This window comes from Erpetoichthys calabaricus, chromosome 2 (genome assembly GCF_900747795.2).
Source record: "Erpetoichthys calabaricus chromosome 2, fErpCal1.3, whole genome shotgun sequence".
Taxonomy (NCBI): domain Eukaryota; kingdom Metazoa; phylum Chordata; class Cladistia; order Polypteriformes; family Polypteridae; genus Erpetoichthys; species Erpetoichthys calabaricus.
In genome coordinates, this window is record NC_041395.2 from 19,382,514 (window position 1) to 19,409,677 (window position 27,164).

At 42.0% G+C, this 27,164-nt stretch overlaps 2 protein-coding genes across 4 annotated transcripts in view; one reads left to right on the top strand and one right to left on the bottom strand.

Moving 5' to 3' along the window:
- The window catches only part of LOC127526518 (uncharacterized), a 499,994-nt gene extending 495,918 nt beyond the window's left edge, over positions 1-4,076 (top strand). Inside the window, exons 2-3 of the mRNA XM_051922088.1 lie at positions 2,822-3,099; positions 4,048-4,076. Of these exons, the coding sequence (XP_051778048.1) occupies positions 2,822-3,099; positions 4,048-4,076 (307 nt within the window). The remainder of the gene's footprint in view (positions 1-2,821; positions 3,100-4,047) is intronic.
- LOC114645667 (1-aminocyclopropane-1-carboxylate synthase-like protein 1) overlaps positions 1-27,164 on the bottom strand; it is a 201,453-nt gene that overhangs the window by 171,181 nt on the left and 3,108 nt on the right. For 2 of the 3 annotated variants that reach the window (XM_028793494.2, XM_051923617.1), the window contains exon 1: positions 10,499-10,654. The exons of the other annotated variant lie outside the window; for it this stretch is intronic. The gene's annotated coding sequence lies outside the window, so the exon portion shown is untranslated. Of the gene's footprint in view, positions 1-10,498; positions 10,655-27,164 lie in introns of those variants that run through there. 3 annotated transcript variants of the gene reach the window in all.

Consider the following 27,164-nt stretch of genomic DNA (forward strand, 5'->3'; position numbering starts at 1 on the left):
GGTATCCAGCAGGGCTGTGTATACAAAGTCCATGAGGCCCTGCTGGAACTCGGGGCACGATCATGCTGTCTGGAGGGCTCCTCCTGGCGGCCTGGGGGTGGCGGCCGGAGTCTGTAGCCGGCCGTCAATCACAATTGTTAACCCATAAAAAAATATATCATTTTTCTGTGAAAAAACAGTAATTATGGTACCAAAAACGAGATAAAGCTGTCAGAAAGGAAATCACACAATACCATCCATTTTACTACACCCAGCTAGTTAAAGAAAAGTTGTTGTTTGTTGGCTGTGTCTGCTTTGCTCAAATACACTGTGACGATATACACTCACCAGCCACTTTATTAGGTACACCTCGCTAGTGCCAGCTTGGACCCCCTTTTGCCTCCAGAACATCATAATTCTTCATACAATACAATACAATACAATTTATTTTTGTAAAGCCCAAAATCACACAGGAAGTGCCGCAATGGGCTTTAACAGGCCCTGCCTCTTGACAGCCCCCCAGCCTTGACTCTCTAAGAAGACAAGGAAAAACCCTTGTAGGAAAAAAATGGACGAAACCTCAAGAAAGGGCAGTTCAATGAGAGACCCCTTTCCAGGTAGGTTGGGCGTGAAGTGGATGTTAAAAGAAGGGGGTCAATACAATACAATACACAGAACAGAACAAATCCTCACTAAAAAATAAAAAATTACACTTTTTTAGAAGTACGGAGCAGAACTTAACAGTAGATGATATCACATAATAAGATTTGGATTTGTTTAGAGTCCTGTAGACCTCATCCATCAAGCGGCCTCCCCCATTTGGCCATTCAACGGCTGAAACAGCCAGCCAATCCGATGAAAGGACCCCTCTACCTCACGATTCCTGCGATCCTCCGTCAATGATGACTTTACCTTAGGCAGGCAAAACAACTTGGCAGGTGGGCCATGGCACCAAGTGCCACATTTGAGTACCGAGAAGAGAAACAGAAGAGGTGAGGGTTTATGGCAACAAGGTGCTGGAAACACTCCTCAGGGACTGTGGTCCATATTGGCATGATAGCATCACGTACTTGCTGCACATCCATGATACGAATCTCCTGTTCCACCACATCCCAAAGGTGCTCTACTGGGTTGAGATCTGCTGACTGTGGAGGCCATTTGAATCCAGTGAACTCCTTGTCATGTTCAAGAAACCAGTTTGAGATGATCTGAGCTTTGTGACATGGAGACTTTAACCATGTGACGCTGGACAAAACATTACCTGCATTCTCCCAGTATGTGGACTGCAACACCCAGGGAAATAAGACTATTGATTTACTGTATGCAAACGTTAAAGACGCATACAGTGCCACCCCGCTGCCTGCGCTTGGGAAAGGAGATCATAACCTGGTTCTGCTTCAGCCTCACTACAAACACGATCATTCAGGAAGTGGACCCCGGAGGCTGAGAATGCTCTGAGACAATGTTTTGGAACTACAGACTGGGATATCCTGCAGGGATCACATAGTGAGAACATTGAGGAGGTTGTTGACTGCACTACTGACTACATCAACTTCTGTATGGACATTGTAGTTCCAGTAAGAACTGTACGCTGCTATGCTAACAACAAGCCATGGATTACAAGTGACATCAAGGGCCTTTTGAACCAGAAGAAAAGAGCCTTTAAAGACGGTGATCAGCATGAGCTCAAGCGCGTGCAGAAGGAACTCCGAGTCCAGCTCAGGGCGGCGAAGACGCAGTACAGGAGAAAGCTGGAGCAGAAGTTGCAGAACAACAGCATGAAGGAAGTGTGGGATGGGATGAAGATCATCACTGGCTGCAGCTCGAAGCGGGGTACCACCATCGAGAAAGACGTGAAGAGAGCAAACCAAATGAACATCTTCTTTAACAGGTTTGACCACCCTAACCCACTCTCACCTCGGAGTACTGCACTCTCTACACATCCTTCTGCTGATACCAACATAGGAGAGACATCCCCACCCACAATTACAGCAGCGCAAGTGAGCAGAGAGCTGAGGAAACTTCGTGCCAGCAAAGCAGCAGGTCCAGATGGAGTATCGCCACGACTGCTGAAGGTCTGTGCATCAGAGCTAGGGGGTCCTCTACAGCGCATCTTCAACCTGAGCCTGGAACAGGGGAAAGTCCCGAGGCTTTGGAAAACATCTTGCATCACCCCAGTCCCAAAGGTATCACGTCCTGGTGAGCTGAATGACTTCCGGCCTGTCGCTCTAACATCACATGTGATGAAGACCATGGAGCGGCTGCTGCTTCACCACCTGAGGCCACAGGTCCAACACGCCCTCGACCCTCTGCAGTTCGCATACCAGGAGAAGGTGGGAGCGGAAGATGCCATCATCTATATGCTACATCGATCCCTCTCCCACTTGGACAGAGGCAGTGGCGCTGTAAGAATTATGTTTCTAGACTTCTCTAGCGCCTTCAACACCATCCAACCTCTGCTCCTTAGGGACAAGCTGACAGAGATGGGAGTAGATTCATACCTGGTGGCATGGATTGTGGACTATCTTACAAACAGACCTCAGTATGTGCGTCTCGGGAATTGTAGATCTGACATTGTGGTCAGCAACACAGGAGCGCCGCAGGGGACTGTACTTTCTCCGGTCCTATTCAGCCTATATACATCGGACTTCCAATATAACTCGGAGTCCTGCCACGTGCAAAAGTTTGCTGACGACACTGCCATCGTGGGCTGCATCAGGAGTGGGCAGGAGGAGGAGTATAGAAACCTCATCAAGGACTTTGTTAAATGGTGCGACTTAAACCACCTACAACTGAACACCAGCAAAACCAAGGAACTGGTGGTGGATTTTAGGAGACCCAGGCCCCTCATGGACCCTGTGATCATCAAAGGTGACTGTGTGCAGAGGTTGCAGACCTATAAATACCTGGGAGTGCAGCTGGACGATAAATTGGACTGGACTGCCAATACTGATTATCTGTGCAAGAAAGGACAGAGCCGCCTGTACTTCCTTAGAAGACTGGCATCCTTCAACATCTGCAGTAAGATGCTGCAGATGTTCTATCAGATGGTTGTGGCGAGTGCCCTCTTCTACGCAGTGGTGTGCTGGGGAGGCAGCATTAAGAAGAAGGATGCCTCACGCCTGGACAAACTGGTGAGGAAGGCAGGCTCTATTGTTGGCATAGAGCTGGACGGTTTGACATCCGTAGCAGAGCAACGGGCACTCAGCAGGCTCCTATCAATTATGGAGAATCCACTACATCCATTAAACAGTGTCATCTCCAGACAGAGGAGCAGTTTCAGCGACAGACTGCTGTCACTGTCCTGCTCCACTGACAGACTGAGAAGATCATTCCTCCCCCAAACTATGCGACTCTTCAATTCCACCAGAGGGGGTAAACGTTGAACATTATTCAAGTTATTGTCTGTTTTTTACCTGCATTTTTTATTACTCTTTAATTTAATATTTTTTGCTGCTGGAGTATGTGAATTTCCCCCTGGGATTAATAAAGTATCTATCTATCTATCTATCTATCTATCTATCTATCTATCTATCTATCTATCTATCTATCTATCTATCTATCTATCTATCTATCTATCTATCTATCTATCTATCTATTAATCTATCTATCTATCTATTAATCTATCTATCTATCTTATCCTGCAGGAAGGAGCCATCAGAAGATGGGGACACTGAGGTCATAAAGGGGAGGACATAGTCAGCAACAACACTCAGGTAGGCCGTGGCATTTAGACGATGCTCAGTTGGTACTAAGGGCCCCACAGTGTGCCAAGAAAATATCATTTTAGCAAAATACCATTGCACCACAAGCAGCCTGAACCATTGATACCAGGCAGGGTGGGTCCATGCTGTCATGTTGTTCTAAGCCTACCATCTGAATGTCACAGCAAAAATCAAGACTTGTCAGACCAGGCAATGTTTTTCCAATCTTCTATTGTCCAATTTTGTTGAGTCTGTCTGAAGTGTAGCCTCAGTTGCCTGTTCTTAGCCGACATGAGTGTCACCTGGTGTGGTCTCCTGCTGCTGTAGCCCAACTGCTTCAAGGTTTGACGTGTTGTGTGTTCAGAGCTGCTCTCCTGCACACCACGGTTGTAATGAGTGCTTATTTGACTTGCTGTTGCCTTTCTATCAGCTCAAACCAGTCTGGCCATTCTCCACTAACCTCTGGCATCAACAAGACAAAGTCCTGCCACTCACTGGATATTTTTCCATTTTCAGACCATTCTCTGTAAACCCTAGAGGTCATTGAGTGTAAAACTCCCAGTAGATCAGCAGTTTCTGAAAGACTCAGACCAGACCACCTGTTACCAACAGCCAGGCCACATTCAAAGTCACTTCAGTCCTTTATCTTCTCCACTCTGATGCTCGGTTTGAACTTCAGCAGGTCGTCTTGAATATGTCTACATGATAAACGCATTGAGTTCCTGCCATGTGATTGGCTGGTTAGATATTTACATTAACAAGCAGTTGAACAGGTGGACCTAATAAAGTGGCCGGCAAGCGCATTCTGTAACTTTAAACAGCTACCTTACATTCATTTAACTCACAATGATCACATGTACTGGCTTTACGGAGCTGTTTCTTCAGTATTACTTTAAATTAACATGCACCCATAGTAAAATAAGTTTGTGTGGATTCCATATAGAGTACAATGCAATTTTTCAGAATTTCAACATTTTCTTCTTTTTCTTTTGTTTTGCTTGGCACCAATTTCTAAATTTGCCTTCAGTTATGATATTTGCGCATGGGAATGCCTCTGTTTTACCATATTGTTCATAGTGACCTCCACACCTTTGTACACGTCTGCTTGGGGAGCCTGCACTGGTACAGAATGCTGCCACACCCACCACACGACAAAACTGCTCAGGGTCCTGGTTGGAAATCCCCCAGGTAGACGTGTGGTCCAGTCCCATTCTCCGGAAATGACCCTCTATCTGCCGCAGCCAGGTGTTAGGTGGGTGTTCCCTTGGCCTGGTCCAGCCACTCAGGTCCCCATCAATGAGGATCCTATGAGCTGGATCACCCTTGGGAATACATACCACATGGTGGTAGCGCCGTAACTGACGCTATCTCACAATGCAGGTCATGTGCCTCATTCAGGACTCCATGAGCAACACAAAGTCAAACCAGCGGTACCCAAGGATTCTCCGAAGAGACACTGTACTGAAGGAGTCCAGTCTTCATTTCAGGTCACTGGATAGCATCCATGTCTCACAGCCATGTCTCACAGGAAGAATCAGGACTCTAAAGATTTAGACCTTCGTCCTTTAGTAGATATCGAGAGCACCACACACCCTCTCCACATGCTCTCCCAATCCGCCTACTGACTTCATAGGAAGATTCACCAGAGACACAAAGGTAAGTAAACCTCTTGACAGGGTTGACACTCTCTCCGCACACAGACACACTGCTAATGGCCGTGCCCAAGAGGTCATTAAAGGCCTGGATGTTGGCTTTTATCAGGACACTCACAAGCCCAGATACTCAGTCTCCTCACTCAGTCTCTCGAGCCCCGATCAGAGCCACCATTGACTCTGCAAAGATCACAGCATTGTCCCCAAAGTCAAGATCCGTGAATCTTTCTTCACCAACAGATGCCCCACAGCCGCTGGACCCCACGACTCTGCCCAACACCCAGTCCATACAAGCATTGAACAGAGTAGGAGCAGAACACACCGCTGATGAACCCCAGAATCAATTGGGACAAACACAGAGGTCCTGCCTCCACTCTGCACAGCACTCACAGTACCAGTGTACAGGCCATGATATCCAACAACCTCGAGGGGATCCCACGAACCCTCAGGATGTCCCACAGGGCAACTCGATCAACTGAGTCGAACGCTTTACGAAAATCGAGAACGGCTGCAAAGAAACTCTACCGACATTCACGTTTGCGCTCCATGAGAACCCTCAGTGCCAGGATGTAGGCGATGGTAATCTTCTTAGGTATAAAACCAGACTGCTCCGGTTGCTCTTCGCGCAGTGGGGAATCAAAACTTAAACCGAGTTATCAGACTTTGTTCTCCCCCGAGTGCTGAAGGTGTTTTGAGATTATGGAAGCTGATTTATGGTGGCATGTTTTCGATAAACCGGCAAACCTTTAACAAACCATACAGCACAAAAGTAAACTTTACTTCTGCAACCTGTCATAACTTTATTAAACATTGAGTTCTCATCAACGTATGAAGTGAAATGGCCTAATATGTATTTTACTAAACGCTGTTAATTTACTGATGCTAACTGTTTACTGGTCTGTGCTTCTGACAGCATTTTCCATTGTTTAATGAACTGCAATTTTTTTAACAGTGTGAATTTCAGTTTAATGTAAAACTTTAATTTTTAAATAACATACTGCAAACAGTTATTGACTGTATAGTATACAGCTTGAAAACGTTAAAACGTAGACCTCAAAATATTGTCACCATATTTGTAACGGTAAAATTCTAGCAACCACAGCTGCCAGTTTTTTACCATAATTTTTACATTTTATTTTTTTACAGTGAATGCTTTCTGAATTTACGGTATGCATATATTAAACGTATAAAGTGAGAGAGAGAGTGTGTCTGTGTAGAAATAACATGCAAATATCGTAGCGATCCCGGTAAAGACTCACAGCTGTCACGGCCTCTTCACGTTCACTGCTCCATTCTGCCCCGCATAAACGGAGTGCTAACGTTGGCTCCGCTAGTTACTGAACGCACCTCCAAAACGTGAAGCGCTCATCAAAGCCCTTTAGCTTTCCTATTTCAACTGCTTTATGTATCCGTCCACTTCACTTGTCACCACCGTCTGCCACCTTTACACTATAAAAAAATTCTGTAAATTTACATAGAAATTTAACAGCAAAATGCTGTTTTCATGAAATATCAGTAGGTTGCCATTTTTTACAGTATATTGTGGGAAGACTTGTTCACTTCAGGTTAGTGGTCGAACAACAACAGTATGTCACTGTTATTTAATTGTATTATATCATATTTTTCGATTTGTGCGACGTGTTTTATCACCACGAGGTAGTTTGCACCTTTATCTATGTTTGTCATATCTTTAAAAATATTACAGTGGAGTTTTTTATAATGTTTTAATCAGACAAAGCAATAATTAGTAAAAGTCATGCAAAGTATTTCTAAAAATAATGTTATAAAAACATGTGGGTAACGGATCAATTAAAACAGAGACCGTCGTCGTAGCTGGGTGGCTACACACAGAAAACAATGTGTTTGAAATTCAAAAATCTGGCGCAACACGGAGCTGCGCAACTTCCATACTACATTAAAACTGCCATCGTGTTGCTAACAGGTAAGAGTTCGCTTTTATTCAAACTGTTCATTTGACTAAAAATCTGCAACTTTCTGTCGAAGAGAGTGGGAGGAGCATTATGGAGTTTTTTAAAACCAGGCCAACTAACTCAGAAGTTAAGGCAGTTCTTTCCAAGGAGGAAGCCATTGATTCAGCCCATCTCATTGTTCAACTCCTAATGGCTCACTTTGCAGAGAATCAAGATGGGCTTATTCTTCAAGAAAATGTAAGTTTTTCTTTATATACATTATTATTAGTTCTTACTATGAACAAATGTGTAGGAATGGTTCAATCAAATATGTTTTGTCATACTTATAGGACTCTTTTGACTACAAATTAGGATATTTTAATATAGAAATTGTCTGTTTGTCTACACAGTGCAAGAAAATGGTTACCTTGAAACTACAAAGGCACCATTAAGTTAATATATAGGGCTTTGATAATTTACTGTCTTAAAGCACTCTAATTCCATATAACTGAGTGAACAACCAAAAGAATCTTTTTTTTTTTTTACTGTGCATCTAAAAGTCTTCCATTTTGACTCTTATTCTGTGCACTGTATAGACAAACAGATATTAAATGTTGAAAATATGTATTTTGTGTCAATATTAACAAAAAGGTAAATAAAAGTTAAGAAGTATACATTTGAATAAGCTATTCTTGTTTTAATAGGTACATTGTCGATTATTATTAGCACATATGTTTTTTGGAGATGTTAATTTCTAATTCTTATCTTTAACAATAGATGTCTGCCACTCCTGCTGACCTTGAGAAGACTGGTAACCTACCTGTGACTCCTCGATTGATCCTGCTTGGTAAGTATATGAAATATGACATGTCTGCATGTTCACTAAACAAGGATCACACTCTAGGCTGGCTGGCACAACTTTTTACCATTAGCAGAACATCCATCTTTATGTGCCTCATTTTGGCCACTGTATAAAAAAAGTTTGATTAAAGTGTACTTTTTTAAACTGAAGAAAATATTTTATGTGATGCCTGAACGAGTTTGTGCTGTTTAGTTTGCATATCATAACCTTAGTGGCTTGTTGGCTAAAATATTGAAACTGCAAGGTTTGTTGTCTTGGAAGATGTGAATATTATATGATTTTGTCAGGGCTTGCATAATTTTCTCACTGCCTTTTCTATGTTAGCTCTCCAAGGATAATAGTTTATAACATAATCTGTACACTCCTTTAAGGTCCAAGTGATACTCAAGGGCAGTGGATGAAACAATGGATGATCAGCTTGGAGGGCAGAATAATCTGCGAGGGGGTGCAACCAACCTTTCTCACTGGACTTGCTGCTTTGTTTTCACTGTATTACATCTTCAACCTGCAATATCAAGAGGAAGCAGCATCCACACTGGAATTCCTTCAAAGGTAAATTTATTTTTGTCTTTCAATAATATGGTAATAATAGTATTTTTAAAAAGTAAAGTTAAAGTTTCTGGGTCTTTAAAGGTTTAAGCTGTAAGTTTGGTAACACTTCATAACATTAGCTAATGTATTAAATAACAAGCTGTTACACTACTGTGTAAATCTTTTAAATCTTGTTTTATTATTAAAGTTTTAAGACATTGATCACAGAAAGTCTTCCCTTATTATTTTTCAGACGATTTGTTGGAATAAATCCGGAAAAAGGGACCAAGGCTGCAAAAGGAAAAGTGACATCTAAAAGACTGGGAAAACTGTTCAAAAGAAGACCATGACAGTCAATCTGAAAGTGTCAAATCTTTTAAAAAGATTGATGGACTTTGAGTGGCACTTTATTTAAAATGTTTTTTGTTTTACAGTGGTTTATATATTTTTTTGTATTCTACTTTTTATATCCAGAAAGGCCTGGTGTTTGATAAAGCCTTTTGTTGATTTATTTTACTTATATATATTGTTTTTTTTTTTTTTTGTCCCTGAAGCTTGATTAGAAGCTTGTTTATTATTTAATGTCAAGTTGAAGCATTTCGAAATTGTGTTTGTTTTCTTAATCCATCTTTGTATTTCTCCATGTTATGGGTTCTTATTTGTTGCACCATAGTTTATGCACTCGAAAATATGATGGCTTGCATTTTTCACATTTTTTTGGCACAACAAACAGCTTAACAATTAATATAATGTTAAATGGAAATAAAGAAGGACTAAAACAATAAGTTGGCCTTATTTATTTTGTTTTACACAAATATAAAATGCAGGGTATAATAGCATTTGCAATTTAGAATAATTGGGTTGTGATTAAAATGTAAATTAACAGCTATATACTGCTAAATAACATTTGTATGCTGTAGCTAAAAAACAGCATCTTGCTGTTAATTTTAATAACAGTAACCCACTGTATTTTAACAGTGCAATGCTGGCAACAACAGCTGCCAGTAGATTACCGTTTTTTTACAGAATTTTTTTTTTTACAGTGCAGGCTCCTCACGCTTAATACCTTCACCCTGCACTTCTGCCCCTCTCTTAAGCCCTACCCCTCTCACTCACCCACTAGGAGGTGCGCCCGTCACTTCCAGTCAGAAACCTCTCCTTCCAGCCCTCCCATTTCCCAAAACAAAGGTTAGAAGGTCGCAATGTATTTATCTATTGTATGTCTATTGTGTCATATTCTTGAGTTCTACCTGACATGTCATCATTTAAATCATTTGCGTGTCGGCTGAAGTGCGCTATAACAAGGTGCGTGTAAACGTGTCGCTAGAAGTTGTGACAAACGTGCAGAAAAATACAGCAATAAGCAGATGTTTTTATTAACTGACGCTCTTTTCAAGTTATTTTACATTTATCACAGTGTCATTACGGTAATTCTATAAAATAATGCCCAGACTAATCTCCTTTAAACGGCGTAAGCAGACTGGAAAGAACGACATGAACAAAAGTGCAACGAATTTTCTGAGCATCGGCACTCCAATCATAACAAGAATAGCTAAGAGGAATTAAATGGACGATGAAGCACACCGTGCGGCTCTTTTTCTATTGTCAGATTTTGCGTTGTTCCAAAATTAAAACGCTAACTCGAAGTTTGCTTTCACCTGACTGACTTTCTTTCTTTTTTCTTTCTTTCTTTTCACTGTCATTACTCGAAATAATTTGTTTTATTGTGTTTTTTGTCTTTCTTTAAAACCTGATAGCATCTTTTGTATCTTGTATATTGATAACATCTTAATTATTTTTTCATAAAACACTTTGACCTTAACTTAATGCATTAACCGCTTTGTATAAATGAGTATATACCTCTGATTTCATTGCACTTGCAGCCACGTCAGACCCCCTTCAATGGCACTCGCTTTTTCTCAGCCGCTCGGCTCCGAGCTGGTGTTGCCCCTTTTGGCCCGCGCGTCTAAACTGCTCGCCCGCACGGACGCTTTGGCTGACTTTATATTTTAAACACCTCCGGTCACAACCTCGCCGTCACGTCCCCACCTGGCAGTGCCCCCATTAGGCACGCACGAAAGGCATCGAAACTGGCAGACTTTGAAGCGCGTGCACTCGACAGCAGTGCCGTCCAAGTCTGCGATCGACCCCCCCGGCCCCGGTCATCTGAGTCGTTTCATGCTCAGCTTATTCTCGACTGCGTTTCTGCGCAGTCACTACTTTAAATATGGGAGTTTATGAATTTAAAATTTGGTTAGATTCGTTCATGGCGCCCCGTCCATGTTTTTGCCTGATTTTTCTGGGTCTTAACATCCAGGGTGCCCAAAAGAAGCCCTCCGAAACAGAGTCCCCCTTTCAGATCCGCACCGTGGCCTTCAGTTTTTCACATTTTTTGTGTTGCAGCCTTGTGTTGAAATTGTTTCAGTTCTTTTTTTCCCTCACCAAACAGTACTGGACACCCCTGAATTACATTGCAAAAACAGGATTATAGGTATTTTTCTAATTTTATTACAAATAAAATCTAAAATATCATGTTGACACAATCCTTTTGTTATTACACTTGAAATTTAGCTCAGGTGCACCCCATCTGTCCCAGATGGATGGGGACCACACCCAGCCGGGACGCCTTGATGGTCCCCGTGATGGACAATACCTCCCCTGGGCCATGAGGGGGCAGCCGCCCAGGTCTGCTTATGGGCCACTGGACTGGAGCTGGGACACTCATCCCTACCGGAGGACGTGGCCACCACCAGGGGGCGCCCAGACAGTTGTGAAGTGTTGGATGGCAGCACTTCTGCCACACCAGGAAGTGCTGCCGGAAGAACTCCCAGGGGCACCCGGAGGGCTTCCGGGGGCTCTCTTGACACTTCTGCCACACCAGGAAGTGTCGTCAAGGGGAGCACCTGGAGCTCATCCGGGTCAATACATAAGGGACCGCCTCCCTCCAAAAGCTGAGCCAGAGTTGGGAGGAAGGAGACAAAGCTTGTGAGGAGGGGAGAGGCAGTGAGAAAGAAAGAAAGAAAGATAGAAAAGAAAGAGAAAGAAGAAAGAGTTGGTAGAGGAAGACAGTGTGGTGCGAAAAGAAATAAAAGAAGTGTGTTTTGGACATTCTGGTGTCTGTCTATCTGTGTCCGGGGGTATGCTTTCCACACATCCTATTGGTAGTCACTGAGATTTTTCCACACCTTCTCTGGAGTCCACCTGTGGTCAGTTCAGTTGACTGGACTGATGAGGAAAGGCACACAGCTGTCTACAGAAGGACCACAGTTGAGCAAAAACCAAGCCATGAGGTCAAAGGACTTGCCTGCTGAGGGAAGAGACAAGATGGTATCCAGGCACAGATTTGGGAAAGACTGTAGCACTTGAGGTTCCCAAGTGCATGGTGGTCTCCATAATTCTTAAATGGAAGAAGTTTGGAACAACATCCACCTCCTAGAGCTGACCCATTAGGCCAAACCCAGCATTTTGTTGATCAGGACTGAGATGTTTCTACACCTTGTCTGGAGTCCATGGTCAATTCAATTGATTGGACTGATTAGATAGGACACACAGCTGTCTGTAGAAGGTTACACAGTTGATCAAAAACCAAGCCATGAGGTCAAAGGAATTGCCTGCAGAGCTCAGAGACAGGATTGTGTTCAGACACTGATCTGGGGGAAGGCTACAGAAATGTCTACACCACTGAAAGTTCACAAGAGCACAGTGGTCTCCATAATTCTTAAATGGAGAAAGTTTGGACCAACCACAACTCTTCATAGAGATGGCCCACCTGCTCAAACCCAGCATTTTATTGATCATCACTGAGAGGTTTCTACACCTTGTCTTAAGTCCATCTGTGGTCAATTTAATTGACTGGACTGATTAGGAAAGACACACACCTGAATATAGAAGGCCGCACAGCCATAAGGTCAAAGGAACTGCCAGCTGAGGGAAGAGACAAGATGGTGTTGATTTACAGATCTGGGGAAGGCTGTAGCATTCAAGGTTCCCAAGGGCACAATGCTGTCCATAATTCTAAAATGATACATTTGGAACGACCTCAACTCTTCCTAGAGTTGGCCCACGCGGCCAAACCCAGCATTTTATTTATCATCACTGAGATGTTTCTACACCTTGTCTGTGGTCCACCTGTGGTCAATTCAGTTGATTGGACTGATTAAGAAACACACACACCTGAATATAGAAGGACCACAGTGGAGCAAAAACTAAGCCATAAGGTCGAAGGAATTGCCTGCTGAGGGAAGAGATAAGGTGGTGTTGAGGCACAGATCTGGGGAAGGCTGTAGCACTTGAGGTTCCCAAGTGCATGGTGGTCTCCATAATTCTTATATAGAAGAAGTTTGGAACAACCTCTACTCATAGTAGAGCTTGCCCTCTTGGCCAAACCCAGCATTCTATTGGTCCTCACTGAGATGTTTCTACACCTTGTCTGGAGTCCACCTGTGGTCAACACACTTGACTGGACTGATTAGGACAGACACACACCTGTCTGTAGGAGGTCCACAGTTGAACAAAAACCAAGCCATGAGGCCACCAAAACTGCCTACCTTGCTTATAGAGAGAGGATTGTGTTGGGCCACAGATTTAGGAAAGGATACAAAAATACATCTGCAACACTGAAGCTTCCAAAGAGCACATTGGTCTCCATAATTCTTAAATGGAAGAAATTTGGAGCAACAACAAAAGTTCCAAGAACTAGCTTCCTGGCCAAACTGAGCAACTGAGAGAGAACGGCCATGGTAAGAGTGGTTACGAAAAACCCACTCTGGCTGAACTTCCAAAAGGGCAACCACCACTGCAACACTCCACTAATCCGGCCAGACTACACATGAAAGCCCACCTGGAGTTCACATAAAAGCACATAAAGGACCATCAGACTACAAGAAGTAAGATTTTCTGATCTGAAGGACCCAAGATTGAGCTGTTTGGCCTCAATAGGCTCTTTGCAGAGGGTAGTGCTGATCTACTTCTGGTGAAATCTTAGTCTGCTCAGTCACTTCTGTTGTCCATATTGTGTTGTGATTTTGGTTTAGTGGAGAGAATGTCTGAGAAAAAGAAGTTTAAGTTTCAGCGTACAAAGAGCTCTATAGCTGAGCATTGTTGAGTACCTTTATGTCAAGCTTCCATTAAGTTCAACAGGTACTTAGTCTTCTTACATTTCCTTCTGATGCGGAAACCCAATCTAAATGGATCATCTCTATCCGGTGAGAGAGCTTTACAGTTAGTCTCCATACCCGGTTTGTAACCAGGTCAGGTTGGGGAGCATGCACTGGTACAGCATGTTGCCACTCCCACCACACAAAGAAACAGCTTGGGATCCTGGTTGACAACCCTGCAGGCAGACACATGGTCCAGTCCCACCCTCCGGAAATGAACCTCTATCTATAGGTGTTACATGGGCGTCCTCTTGGCCTGGTCCAGGCACTCGGGTCCTCTGTGAGCCGGACTACCCTCAGGGAATCACGCCACATGGCCATAGTGCTGTAGCTGACGCTCCCTTACAATGCACATACTGTGCCTCATTTGGGACTCCATGAGCAACACAACGTCAAACCAGTGGTACCCAAGGATTCTCCAAAGAGACACAGTACTGAAGGAGTCCAGTCTTCATCTCAGGTCACTAGATAGCGTCCATGTCTCGCAACTATACAGCAAGACAGGAAGCACCAGGACTCTAAAGACTTGGACCTTAGTGCTTTTAGATAGATATCAGGAACGCCACACACCCCATGACCCCCCCATGCTCTCCCAATCTGTCTACTGACTTCATAGGAAGAGTCACCAGAGACATGACTGTCACTGCCGAGGTAACTGTAACTGGCATTTTAAAAAGAGGTTTTTCACAAGCCAGGGTCTGAGAGAGGGCGGCAACTGTTGAAGAAGGGAGCGGTTCCTGCGTTGTTTGAGTGGAACACTTTCTCCATTCTCCATTCTGCTTTCAAGACCAGGGTTTGGGAGAGGAGATGGTGACCGACAGAGGGATGACACACCAGGCAAGGAGGAGGAGGATGATAAAATCCTTGAGGACCATGACTATGCTTCAGCTCTGGATCTATCAGTTGTCGACCTAGTGTTTGATGGAAACATGTCTGTCAGAGAGGAGACCCTCCAGCTGAGGAAACAAACTGAGACCCTGACAATGAAGCAGCGGTTTGGCATTCACTGCTTTCCTGGCTCAGACAGAGACATTCACTTTTTTACAAGGTAAGATGTCCAGCAAACTCGTATTATTATGTATTAAGCTTACATATATATTCACCTGTCCCTGGATAAAGTTAAATGGCTACTTTTTGAAATTCAGGGTTTTTGTTTTAAAGAAGCCTAATATAATCACATATTTGTCTCATGTAAGTTCATAGTAGTTCCAGATCTTAGCTTCGTAAACATGGAGTTTGAAGGTCTACTCCTTTTTAGCTCCTGACATTTCTGATTAACGCGACTTACCTCGTTTAAGTCTGGGCACTTCTTGAAACAATCGGGTGAAAAACGCCATAGCTAGTCTGTTTCGATATCAGCACCGGAAGTGAAGAAGTTGGCTGGCGTGGAACATGGAAGAGAGTGTGTGCATCTAACCTATTCCAAGGGTCAAACTTGGAAGAAACTAGCCATTGCTAATGACCTGTCCAATACCCCTCCAATCATATTGAGGTCCGCTGGAACCTTCTACCACCTGACCTCAGACCCTCTCATGTGCCTTCTTTGTCACTCTGTCATAAAGCTGCCACTAGCAAAGCCACCAACCAGTAGATGATGTCTACACACAGTCTTTTCAGTGTGAATCACTGTAGCTTGTAACTCCTTCAGAGTTCTTTTCAGAGTTCATTGTCTTCTTGCATGATCATTCACTTTTTGTGGATGGTCTGCTCTAGCAGATTTCCAGCTGTTCCATTTCTTAATGGTTGATTTAACTGGATATCCAGTGACTTGGACATTTTCTGGTCTCCATCCCCTGACTTGTGCTTTTTATGGAGTTGCTCTGAGTGTTTTTGACTTCATTGTGTAGGTTAGTCCACCAGCTACCTCCACCAGCTACAAGTTTGACGCTTCCACATGCAGTTGCATTTAGACAAGAATCAGCAGAAACTCCAGCCTGGTGACCTCCATTGGACTAATTCTGTGGATACACCAGTGAGGACTTCTGTGCTGCCATATTAAAGCGGGAAAATGTGATCAATGATTTTGCGTTTTATGTTTATAATCCATTTAGACCACCCTACAATGATCTGTTCTCACTTTGATATTAAAGATTCTTTTTCTGTTGATCAGTGTGAAAAATAAAAAAGACATCCACTGGAATTCAAATAATGTAATTATGTTGTTAGACTTAAGTGCAGCATTTGACACCATTGACCATTCTATTTTACTGCACAAGCTAGAAAATGATGTTGGGCTTACAGGCACCGTGCTCGCTTGGTTTAGTTCTTATTTATCAAATCGATTCCAATATGTACAGAAATGTGCTGACAGTACTCCATCATTATACACAGAAGTTCAATATGGTGTCCCGCAGGGCTCAGTACTGGGACCTTTACTGTTTTCACTTTACATGCTTCCACTGGGATCTCTCATTAGGAAACATCATGTTAATTTTCACTCGTATGCAGATGACACCCAGTTATACCTTTCATTTAAATTAAATGAAGTTTCTCTGATGTTGTCTTTAATTAGTTGTGTTAGTGAATTAAAGGAGTGGATGGATGAGAACTACTTATCTTTAAACACCGATAAAACAGAGCTGTTAATTGTTGGAGGGAATAACGCTAATCGCAAAAATATTTTGTCATCATTTAACTCAGTTGGAATCCCCATTAATTTTACTGAATCAGCCCGCAATCTAGGAGTTATCTTTGACTCTAGCATGTCATTTAAAGCGCATATTGCAAAGTTGTCCAAATCAGGTTTCTTCCATCTTAAAAATGTTAGGAAATTAAGGTGCTTTCTAAATAAACAGGATTGTGAGAAATTAATTCATGCATTTATTTCTAGTAGGATTGACTACTGCAATGCGGTGTTCACTGGATGTTCAAACTGTTCTCCATACAGCCTCCAGTTAATCCAAAATGCTGCTGCAAGAATTATTACAAGAACAAGAAAATATGAACACATAGCTCTAGTTCTTAAATCCTTACACTGGCTCCCGGTTAAGTTTAGGGCAGATTTCAAAAATCCTCCTTTTCACATATAAAGCATTAAATGGCCGAGGTTCGGCTTACTTGTCTGAACTTATCATGACTTACAAACCAGAGCACACATTAAGATCTCAAGATGCCAGTCTGCTTATGATTCCAAGGATTAATAAAATAACAGTGGGAGGTCGAGCTTTTAGTTACAGGGCCCCTAAACTGTGGAGTGGTCTGCCTGCTACTATAAGAGATGCCCCTTCAGTCTCAGCTTTTAAATCCTCATGACTTCAGTTTAGCACACCCTGACTAGAGCTGCTGAGTAACTGTACAGACTGCATCTCTGTTGTTAGCACTAAAACATAAGTAACATGATAGTTATAACTGGATACTAACACTCACCTATTCTGTTTCTCTTCTCGGTACTCAAATGTGGCACTTGGTGCCACGGCCCACCTGCCAAGTTGTTTTGCCTGCCTACGGTAAAGTCATCCCTGATGGAGGATCACAGGAATCGTGGGGTAGAGGGGTCCTTTCATCAGATTGGCTGGCCCGGCACTGTCTCAGCTGTGGAATGGCCAATAGGGGGAGGCAGCTTGATGGCTGAGGTCTCCAGGACTCTAAACAAATCCAAATCCTATTACGTGATATCATCTACTGTTAAATTCTGCTCTGTACTTGTAACATTTTTTATTTTTATACTGTATTGAGGATTTGTTCTGTTCTGTGTATTGTATTGTATTGACCCCCTTGTTTTTGACATCAATTAAACACCCAACCTACCTGGAAAGGGGTCTCTTTTTGAACTGCCTTTCCCAAGGTTTCTTCCATTTATTATCCCTACATGGGGTTTTTTTGGGTGTTTTTCCTTGTCGTCTTAGAGAGTTGAGGCTGGGTGGCTGTCAAGAGGCAGACCCTGTTAAAGCCCATTGTGGCACTTCTTGTGTGATTTTGGGCTACACAAAAATAAATTGTATTGTATTGTATTGTATTACAATCAGTGCCTGTGATATGACATTTTGTGCCCTATAGGCCAAGCTTATTTGTGCGCCAACCGATTTTTCAGTAGCTAACCATTGTGGCTGGGTTCCCCCTTTCCCTTATGATCTGCACCCTAGGTGAATGCTTAATTCACCTTAATAGTGGCGCAGGCCCTGATTTCAATAAAACATGAACACTTCTTTTTATAGACACTCTACACAGGACAATGAAAAATGGTAAACTAAACTGAAGCAGTGACAAAATATTAAAACTCTGATAAAACGGTCAAATGAATTTACAACAATCAAGGCTATTAGATTATGGTTTGATCACAAACCTTATTAACATGTTTTTCTTATCCCTTTTACAGATGGCTTCTCCTGGTGTCCCTGACCCGTCCAACATGTCCTTGGCCACCTGAGGAATGTGTCCCTCTCAGACTTAGACCCAGGGGCACTACAATACAACAGGAATGAGTCAGTTGGCATTGAATTAAAAGGGTCAAGGAGGCAGGGAGGGAGAGGGATTTCATTAAAACAGTTATGTTTATCACGGTCTGTCTAAGTTTACATTTTACGTTTGTTCAAAGTTGACTGCTCCGTAATTTCACTTGTGGGACTGTGGACAGATCCTTAAACAGGCCTGTTGGGCCCAGGCCCAGGGCCCAAAGGTCAGGGGGGCCCACATAAATACTAAATCTGCTCAGTTTTAGAAGCTGAACCCCGGTGTGCTGGTGACAGGAGCCTCTGATTTACAAATTAATTTTCTAAAGTTTGTCTCTTTTGTTTTGTCTGCAGTATTTAGACCTGGTGTTAGGTGCTGCCCCATCTTTACTGGCTGACTTACGATATCAAAAAGAGATCATATTGATGGGTTTACTGTTATTGTTTTCTTAAAGTAAATTATTTTTATTAATAACAAGAAATTTTCCAAAGCTTTACATAAACATACAAACAAAATAGAAAAATGGAAATTTCTAACAAAGAGAGAATCCACATTAATTAAACCCAGAAATAACAAATTAAACATTTATGTAACCGAGTTGTATTTTCAAACACAGTAGCTCAAATGCTTTATATGCTTCTGCATTTTTCAGACTTTTTCTAGACTTCAAATAATATTGAAAATCTTCCTCAAACATGGAGCATTTGGAGCATTGTTCATATTTATGAATATGAACTTTACCATAAACAATTCGTGTATAATACTGTATATACTCGAATATAAGCCAAGTTTTTCAGCACCCAAAATGTGCTGAAAAACGTCACCCTCGGCTTATATTCAAGTCAGGGCTGCCCCTGCCAACCCAACAGAAAGCTGGAGTGTACAGTACACACACGCGCATGCGAGAGGGAGAGATACCATATTGTTTTTGTTGACCCTCTTCTCCACTTACAGAGCTAGTTTACTGTTTTTCTTTGAAATAAATACTCAAAAACATTTAACCTCCTGATGCCTCAATTAATGTATGGTAATTTTATTGGTATTTATTTTGATTATTGAAACTTACCAGTAGCTGCTGCATTTCCCACCCTAGGCTTATACTCGAGTCAATAAGTTTTTCCAGTTTTTGTAGGTAAAATTAGGTACCTCGGCTTATATTCAGGTCGGCTTATATCGAGTATATACGGTAAGTAAATATTATCCAATTCATAATATATCTTACACAATACAATTAAATGTCAAATCAATCCTTAAGTTACATCTTTAATTCCATAGAAACAAAACTTTGCAAATAAGTGCAAAATGATTTTGAAAACATAACAACAACATGAAGCAACAAAAGATTCCCCTTCAGCAGCATAAGAAGAGCACAAATCACCCTGGTCATGTTTAAAGTGAGAAAGTATGGATTACATTTGAGAGAACTTATGAACTATTTTAAATCGTATCTCTATATCTTGGGGTCGTCTGCCACGCATTTAGGACACCTGCGTCCGCGTCCCCAGTGCGCCATGAGTGGAGTTTGCATGTTCTCCCCGTGTCCACGTGGGCTTCTTCTGGTTTCCTCCCACAGTTTAATAACACGCAGGTCAGGTGAACTGCTGTTGTAAAATTAGTCACGTATGTATGTCTTTGCCCGGTTAGTGGACTGGCGCCCTGTCTGAGGAATGTTCCAGCCCTCCGCCCGATTCTTGCTGGCAGAGGTTTCAGCTTCCACGTGACCCTGTTCAGGATAAACGGTGAGTGGAAAACTGACGTATGTATGCATGTAAATGTTGTATATATACATATACCTGTATTATGGGGTGTCAAACAGGCAAATATAATGATTTTCAGAATATATAAAGTCAGTGTTCTGAATATATAACACCAAAGCCTGATTATACTGTATAAAGTCAGTGTCAGAATATATAAAGTAATTCCTGATTATATATAATGTCAAAGCCTGATTATATAAAGTCAGCGTCAGAATACATATAGTCATGTTTGAATATAAAAAGTCAGAGTTGGAATATATCAACTCATTACCGAATATATAAAATTAGGACAATTCACAAATAAAATGGTCTAGTTCCATCAAATATTCTCTAATTTCCGTGCTTGTCATTTCACTCGTACTAGTGAAAGGTAAACTTCGACAGAAGCCACTCGTTCAGGCTTGTGAGGTTTGTCCAAAAATGCGCCCATACAAAAAGAAAAAATGAATACAGTAGACCCCCGTGAAGTCGCAGTTCAGAGTTTGCGGCCTCAGTCATTTTCCTTAGAACCTATCTAATAATTATTAGCGGAAATCGCAAATATCCTCTGCAATTTTTATGGCTTTTTTCGTGGCAATACTGTACTGTAGAGAGAACAGGAAGCAACTGTAGAGGAAATGTGGCTTGGGATGGTGAAAGTAGCCAATAGAATTTGAAATTTGCGACTCCCAGCAGTGGCTCTGATTGGTCTTCTGCTGAGGGTGCTGGGGCTATTGGGGTCAAAGGATGTCAGCGTGGCTTTTACAAAGGGGGCCGGTGACCAAAGGCAAAAAAAAAAGTTTTTGGAATTTGTGTTTCAAGTTCCTGTCTCTCTGCCTGCCTTCTGTTGGGTTACCTGTACTTATTCGTTTTGTCCTGGATCGTTTCGTGTTTGGCATCTGCATTGTCTGCCGTCTGCCTGTGTACATGAGTACTGTAAATGGATTCATGGCCATCCTGCAAAGAAAGAAGCGATCCTGAACCCGTCTTCACCATTTCAGGAACTAGCAGTAGGACTATCTTTACATTCCCATTCAACGTGCGGATGTCTGGACTATCTATTTCATCATTACATTTCATCCGCTGCCGTTTTTCATTAACGTTTTTCATGGTGTTTTGTTGGTACTTTGTTGTATTTAATGTGTAATCGCTGTAAGGGGAACGGGGTGGTATTGTTGTTTTCATTTATTTAATTTGTTTTCATTACATTCTTTATTTGCTGTTTGATTACCAGATTGCTTTGTTTTTGTCTCTGTTTTTGAGTGCGTCCCTGGAATCTCCACCATAAAAATAAATAAATCGCCGTCTTCTCGGGCTTACTTGTGGCTGCTCTGTCGTGTGATATGCTTCTCACGCGATGCTACGCTTACGGTGGGGGTTGTGCTCCCCTATGATGTTTGTCTATTCTTTAATCGATAACTAACTACATACTGAGCTCGTTTTACTTCTGAAAGACACATGTTAGTTTGTTTGAAGTGTTTGAATAAAGTTCCTGTCTCTACAATCTCCTGTGTTTCTGTGCAATTCTGTGACCCAAGCGTGACACCCTGCAGCCTCACTATCTCTGGGATTGAGACATCGTCAGCGCTTACCTCTGTGTGTTTGCATGCTGCCAGTTCAAGTGCAGTTGGCTCGGTGATTTCATCCATTGCGTCAGTTGCACTTTGTACATATTGTTCCAGTAGTTTTTTTGAATAGTTTTTACAGTTCATTAGCAGGAATGTAAAATGATCAGTGTTGCAGTAATTGAAGAGCTCAGTTTCAAAATCAGCTAAGTACAAAAGATAAATTTTGGAGACAAATAGGAAAATCTGCGTCCGTAAGCAGCTTTTGAAACTAAATCCCTAAAACTATAGCGCTAAACTGTTGCAATTAGCAGGTTTTGAAGCTCAAACATATTTTCGGCGCTTGACCAACTGCATGAAAAGCACTTGAACTGGCAGCACGGAAACACACAGAGGTAAGCGCTGACGATGTCTCAATCCCAGAGATTTTGAGGCTGCAGGGTTTCACGCTTGGGTCACAGAATTGCACAGAAACACAGGAGATTGTAGAGACAGGAACTTTATTCAAACACTTCAAACAAACTAACATGTGTCTTTCAGAAGTAAAACGAGCTCAGTATGTAGTTAGTTATCGATTAAAGAATAGACAAACATCATAGGGGAGCACAACCCCCACTGTAAGCGTAGCATCGCGTGAGAAGCATATCACACGACAGAGCAGCCACAAGTAAGCCCGAGAAGACGGCGATTTATTTATTTTTATGGTGGAGATTCCAGGGACGCACTCAAAAACAGAGACAAAAACAAAGCAATCTGGTAATCAAACAGCAAATAAAGAATGTAATGAAAACAAAGTAAATAAATGAAAACAACGATACCACCCCTGTTCCCCTTACAGCGAATACACATTAAATGCAACAAAGCACCAACAAAACACACACAGTAAATCATGAAAAACGTTAATGAAAAACGGCAACGGATGAAATGTAATGATGAAATAGATAGTCCAGACATCCGCACGTTGAATGGGAATGTAAAGATAGTCCTATTGCTAGGTCCTGAAATGGTGAAGATGGGTTCAGGATCGCTTCTTTCTTTGCAGGATGGCCATGAATCCACTTACAGTCCTCGTGTACAGAGGCAGACGATGCAGATGCCAAACACGAAACGATCCAGGACAAAACGAATAAGTACAGGTAACCCAACAGAAGGAAGGCAGAGAGACAGGAACTTGAAACACAAATTCCAAAAACTTTTTATTTTGCCTTTGGTCACCGGCCCCCTTTGTAAAAGCCGCGCTGACATCCTTTGACCCCAATAGCCCCAGCACCCTCAGCAGAAGACCAATCAGAGCCCCTGCAGGGACTGCTGGGAGTCGCAGTTTCAAATTCTATTGGCTACTTTCACCATCCCAAGCCGCATTTCCTCTACAGTTGCTTCCTGTTCTCTCTACAGTACAGTATTGCCACGAAAAAAGCCATAAAACTTGTGGAGGATATTTGCGATTTCCACTAATAATTATTAGATAGGTTCTAAGGAAAAATCCGCGAACTCTGAACCGCGACTTCGTGGGGGTCTACTGTATATGTATATGTGTAAATATACATTATATATTTGCAGCTGGAGATCCACAAAGGAAGAAAAATGAATCACGTATCATAAAGTAGTTTTTATTCCTGCGCTTTCAACGCCTGCCAGGGGTCTTCATCAAAGGATAATGCTTAAACTTACAAGAATCAAAGGCAATATATAGCAAAAAATTACGTGGAGGGGGTGGGGGAGGTGGCTAAGTCAGTGTGATCAGGAAGGGGGGGGGGCAATTAGGTGTACAGTTTATTTATTATGAACATGTTCTACTTAAGTTTACATATGCTGGGTTTATGTCCAAGATGGCGTTCTCATTTGATAGCCAAGATTCGGCCAGCTCTCTGGCACTTTTAGTACTGGCCTTAAATTTTACTTGTACATTGTCCCAGTTAAATGTATGTCCTGTTGATTTAGTATGCGTGTAGATCAATGATAGTGAGTCCTTTCTTCTGACGGCATTGCGATGTTCCTGTATACGTGTTGCGATTCTTTTTGAAGTTTGACCTATGCATACCACTGAGCAAGAACTGCATGGAATGCTATAAACTGCGTTTTGTGTTTCTGCTGTCGATTTCTTGTTTTTAGCATTAAAGAGGACGTGCGCAGATTGTTCGTGGGTTTGTGTGCTATTCTGACACCTGACTTGGCCAGGATACGTGCTGTACCTTCAGACACCTTGTGGTGATAAGGGAGTGAGTGCCAGGTGGGTTATGATTCAAGTCGATTGCTTGCTGAGTTTTTTGGCATCTTCTGTGTAAACTCCGATTAATGAATGTTTTTGAGTATCTGCCAAAAAACTCAGCAAACAATCGACTTGGACATAAATCCAGCATATGCAAATTTAAGAAGAACATGTTCAGAATAAATAAACTGTACACCCAATAACCCCCCCTCCTGATCACACTGACTTAGCCACCTCCCCCATGTAATTTTTTGCTATATATTGCCTTTGATTCTTGTAAGTCTAAGCATTATCCTCTGATGAAGACCCCTGGCAGGCGTTGAAAGCTCAGGAATAAAAACTACTTTATGATACGTGATTCATTTTTCTCCCTTTGTGGATCTCCAGCTGCAAATATGCAAACCGTATCACAGACCTTCTCTTCCATATATATATATATATATATATATATATATATATATATATATATATATATATATACACATATATATACATACATACATATTATATATATACATATATATATATATATATATATACACATACACACAGTATGAGAAAGAGTGAATATATGTGTGTTTCATGATTTACATCTCTTAAAATGTTTAAAATATGCTTATCTGTTAATACATCCATTTCATGTCCATAACAGTCTGTGTGTTGTATGTGATAACTCATTAGCAGGTTCCAGGTCACGTGGACAGAGAGGGCGAAACACTTGCGGGTCAGATAAAAACTCTTCTTCACCCCGGAAGCATGTCATTCTTCCTGTCGCTATGACTACGACATACTTCCGGGTTATAGGGCACATAATAGTCTCTGGGCCTTCCTGCAGCATCCTCTGGAGGTTCCCATGGTATCCAGAGGGCTGTGATGAAAAACTCCACTGTCCATGATGCCCTGCTGAAACTTGGGGCACCTCTATGTTACAGGCAGGGCTCCACCTGGCTAAATTTTAACTTAGTACATAACTTTGCTTCCCTTCACCATCTCCATGATGCATACTGGTCTTATACTCCATATCATCTTGGCACATCTAGATAATGTAAAAACTGCTCTTACAGAGGTATGTTTATAGACAATAGCTTAGCATCAACACTGTTGTGCCAACAGAACTGGATTTTGGACTTCATAGCGAGCAGACCTCGGCTTTGCAGATTGTCAGCATCATATCCTCTATCTTCACTCTCAACCCAGGTACACTATGGGGCAGTGCATCCCCCAGTGTGACTGTTTGTCTGGACACCACGCCAGCTCCATCATTAAAAATGCTGCTGCTAACATCACCGTCATAGGCCTGATCACCACCAATGATTAAATGGCTTGCAAACAAGAGGTCTATCTGCTGACTCAGTGGTCCCAGGACAATCTGACCTTTCATGGCCAAAAATTAAGGAGCAGGTCATAGACTTCAGAGAATGGATTAAGCTGTGGTTTGTTTTTGTGGGGTGCTGTGGAAATGGTGAGCTTGTTTAAATTTCGTACAATAACAATCACAATGATGAATTGAGGAGGGAACAGCACGTTTTGTTTATTGCCAAGTTCACCAATGCCTTCCTGAAATGTCTCACAGGTGCTGTCTGGAGTCCATCTTCATTGGCGGCATCACATCCTGGTAGGGCACACATGCTTGTGTCACTGCAGAGGGTGGTGAAAGCCATAAACTATTACTGGCACCCAGCTGCCTACTGTCCAGGGTATCTAAAAGACATTCTGCTAAGATTATTACACACTCTGCCATCCTGCACAAGTGTTTTTCTTAATCCTCCATTCTGGCAAATAGTAAAGAACCAATGGCGCTAAGTATGGCTTCAAAGAAAGTGTTTTAGTTAAAGAGTTACTGAACAGCCAGTCATAATAAGAAACATCGTAAGAAAAAGACTAGATATAAATATTTGAAATATACCTGAATATATATCTATACTGTAAATTGTATTCTACGTATATATGTGTTGTGTTTTATTATATTATCACTGTTCTGGAGAGGCATGTACGGTAAGTAACAATATCATTGTACTGTATGCACAAGACCATAAATACTGTATGTTTAATGATGAGATCACTTCGGGATAATTCCCTGCTGAAAGCACACTGTAACTGACCCACTATTTATTATTAGTAGTAGTAGTAGTTGTAACAGTTTTTGATATTTATCAAAATTTTAAAAAGACGATGACTCAAAGACAGTTTGAGTCTATGTTGGTATAAGTTGGGTCTTTGCAATCAACAAATATTGCACGAGAAAGGTTTAAGAACAATCACGATTGTCTCAAATTGAAAAGTTGTTAAAAAATGTAAAATTATGTAAAATCTACTGGCTGTCACATGCCTTTCAATTGATATGGACATGACATACAGTATTTCACACATGCAGCTTTCAGTAATGAAAACGTTGATGGATCAAATCAATAAATAAATGACTGTTTCCTACAATGTTTTATATTTAGCGCTGTTTTTGCAAACTTCCATCCATCCATCCATTTTCCAACCTGCTGAATCCAAACACAGGGTCACGGGGGTCTGCCAGAGCCAATCCCAGCCAACACAGGGCACAAGGCAGGAAACAATCCTGTGCAGGGTGCCAACCCACCGCAGGACACACACAAACACACCCACACACCAAGCACACACTAGGGCCAATTTAGAATCGCCAATCCACCTAACCTGCATGTCTTTGGACTGTGGGAGGAAACCGGAGCGCCCGGAAGAAACCCACGCAGACACGGGGAGAACATGCAAACTCCATGCGGGGAGGACCCAGGAAGTGAACCCAGGTCCCCAGGTCTCCCAACTGCGAGGCAGCAGCGCTACCTACTGCGCCACCGTGCCGCCTTTTTGCAAACCTTCTAAAAATAATTAAGCTTATTATTGTTTCACATGTGTATGATTTGCTAGTGGGAATATGAAATACATTTATAGATTGAAAATCTATAGGTATGAGTTTCACGAGGTACATTCCATTTGAAACACTGGATAATAATAAGATTTGTTACTTTTGCTATACTGTAACACTTCAGGGGAAAACGTAATGAACAACCATTCAAAATAGTAAAAAAAAAAACAACTACTTTATATCGGCAAAGTGTTAGAATCGTGACAGAGCTTAGAATGATTGGATAGCATAAGTATGAGACTGGAAGTCATTTATGTTTGACCAGATAGAAAACTGTTGTAATTTGTATAACTACAGCATACTGTGCAACGAGCACGTCAACACTGTCTCGCAGAGGGCATGATGTGAGTGACGCTGGGAAAGGGCATTACGATCATCGCGTCATTACATGGGTGTGTGGTATGTTGTGCTCTGAAGGACGTTCCATGATATGGAGGGCGTTCTGTGAGGCACTGCAGTCTGCAGCTTCACTCTGTTGGAGAACAACTGCCTTTTACGCTTTGAGCCAAAGCAGTTCAACAGACGAGTGAGTGACCAAATCGACTGCTGACCGCGCGGATATCAATGACGTCATTACG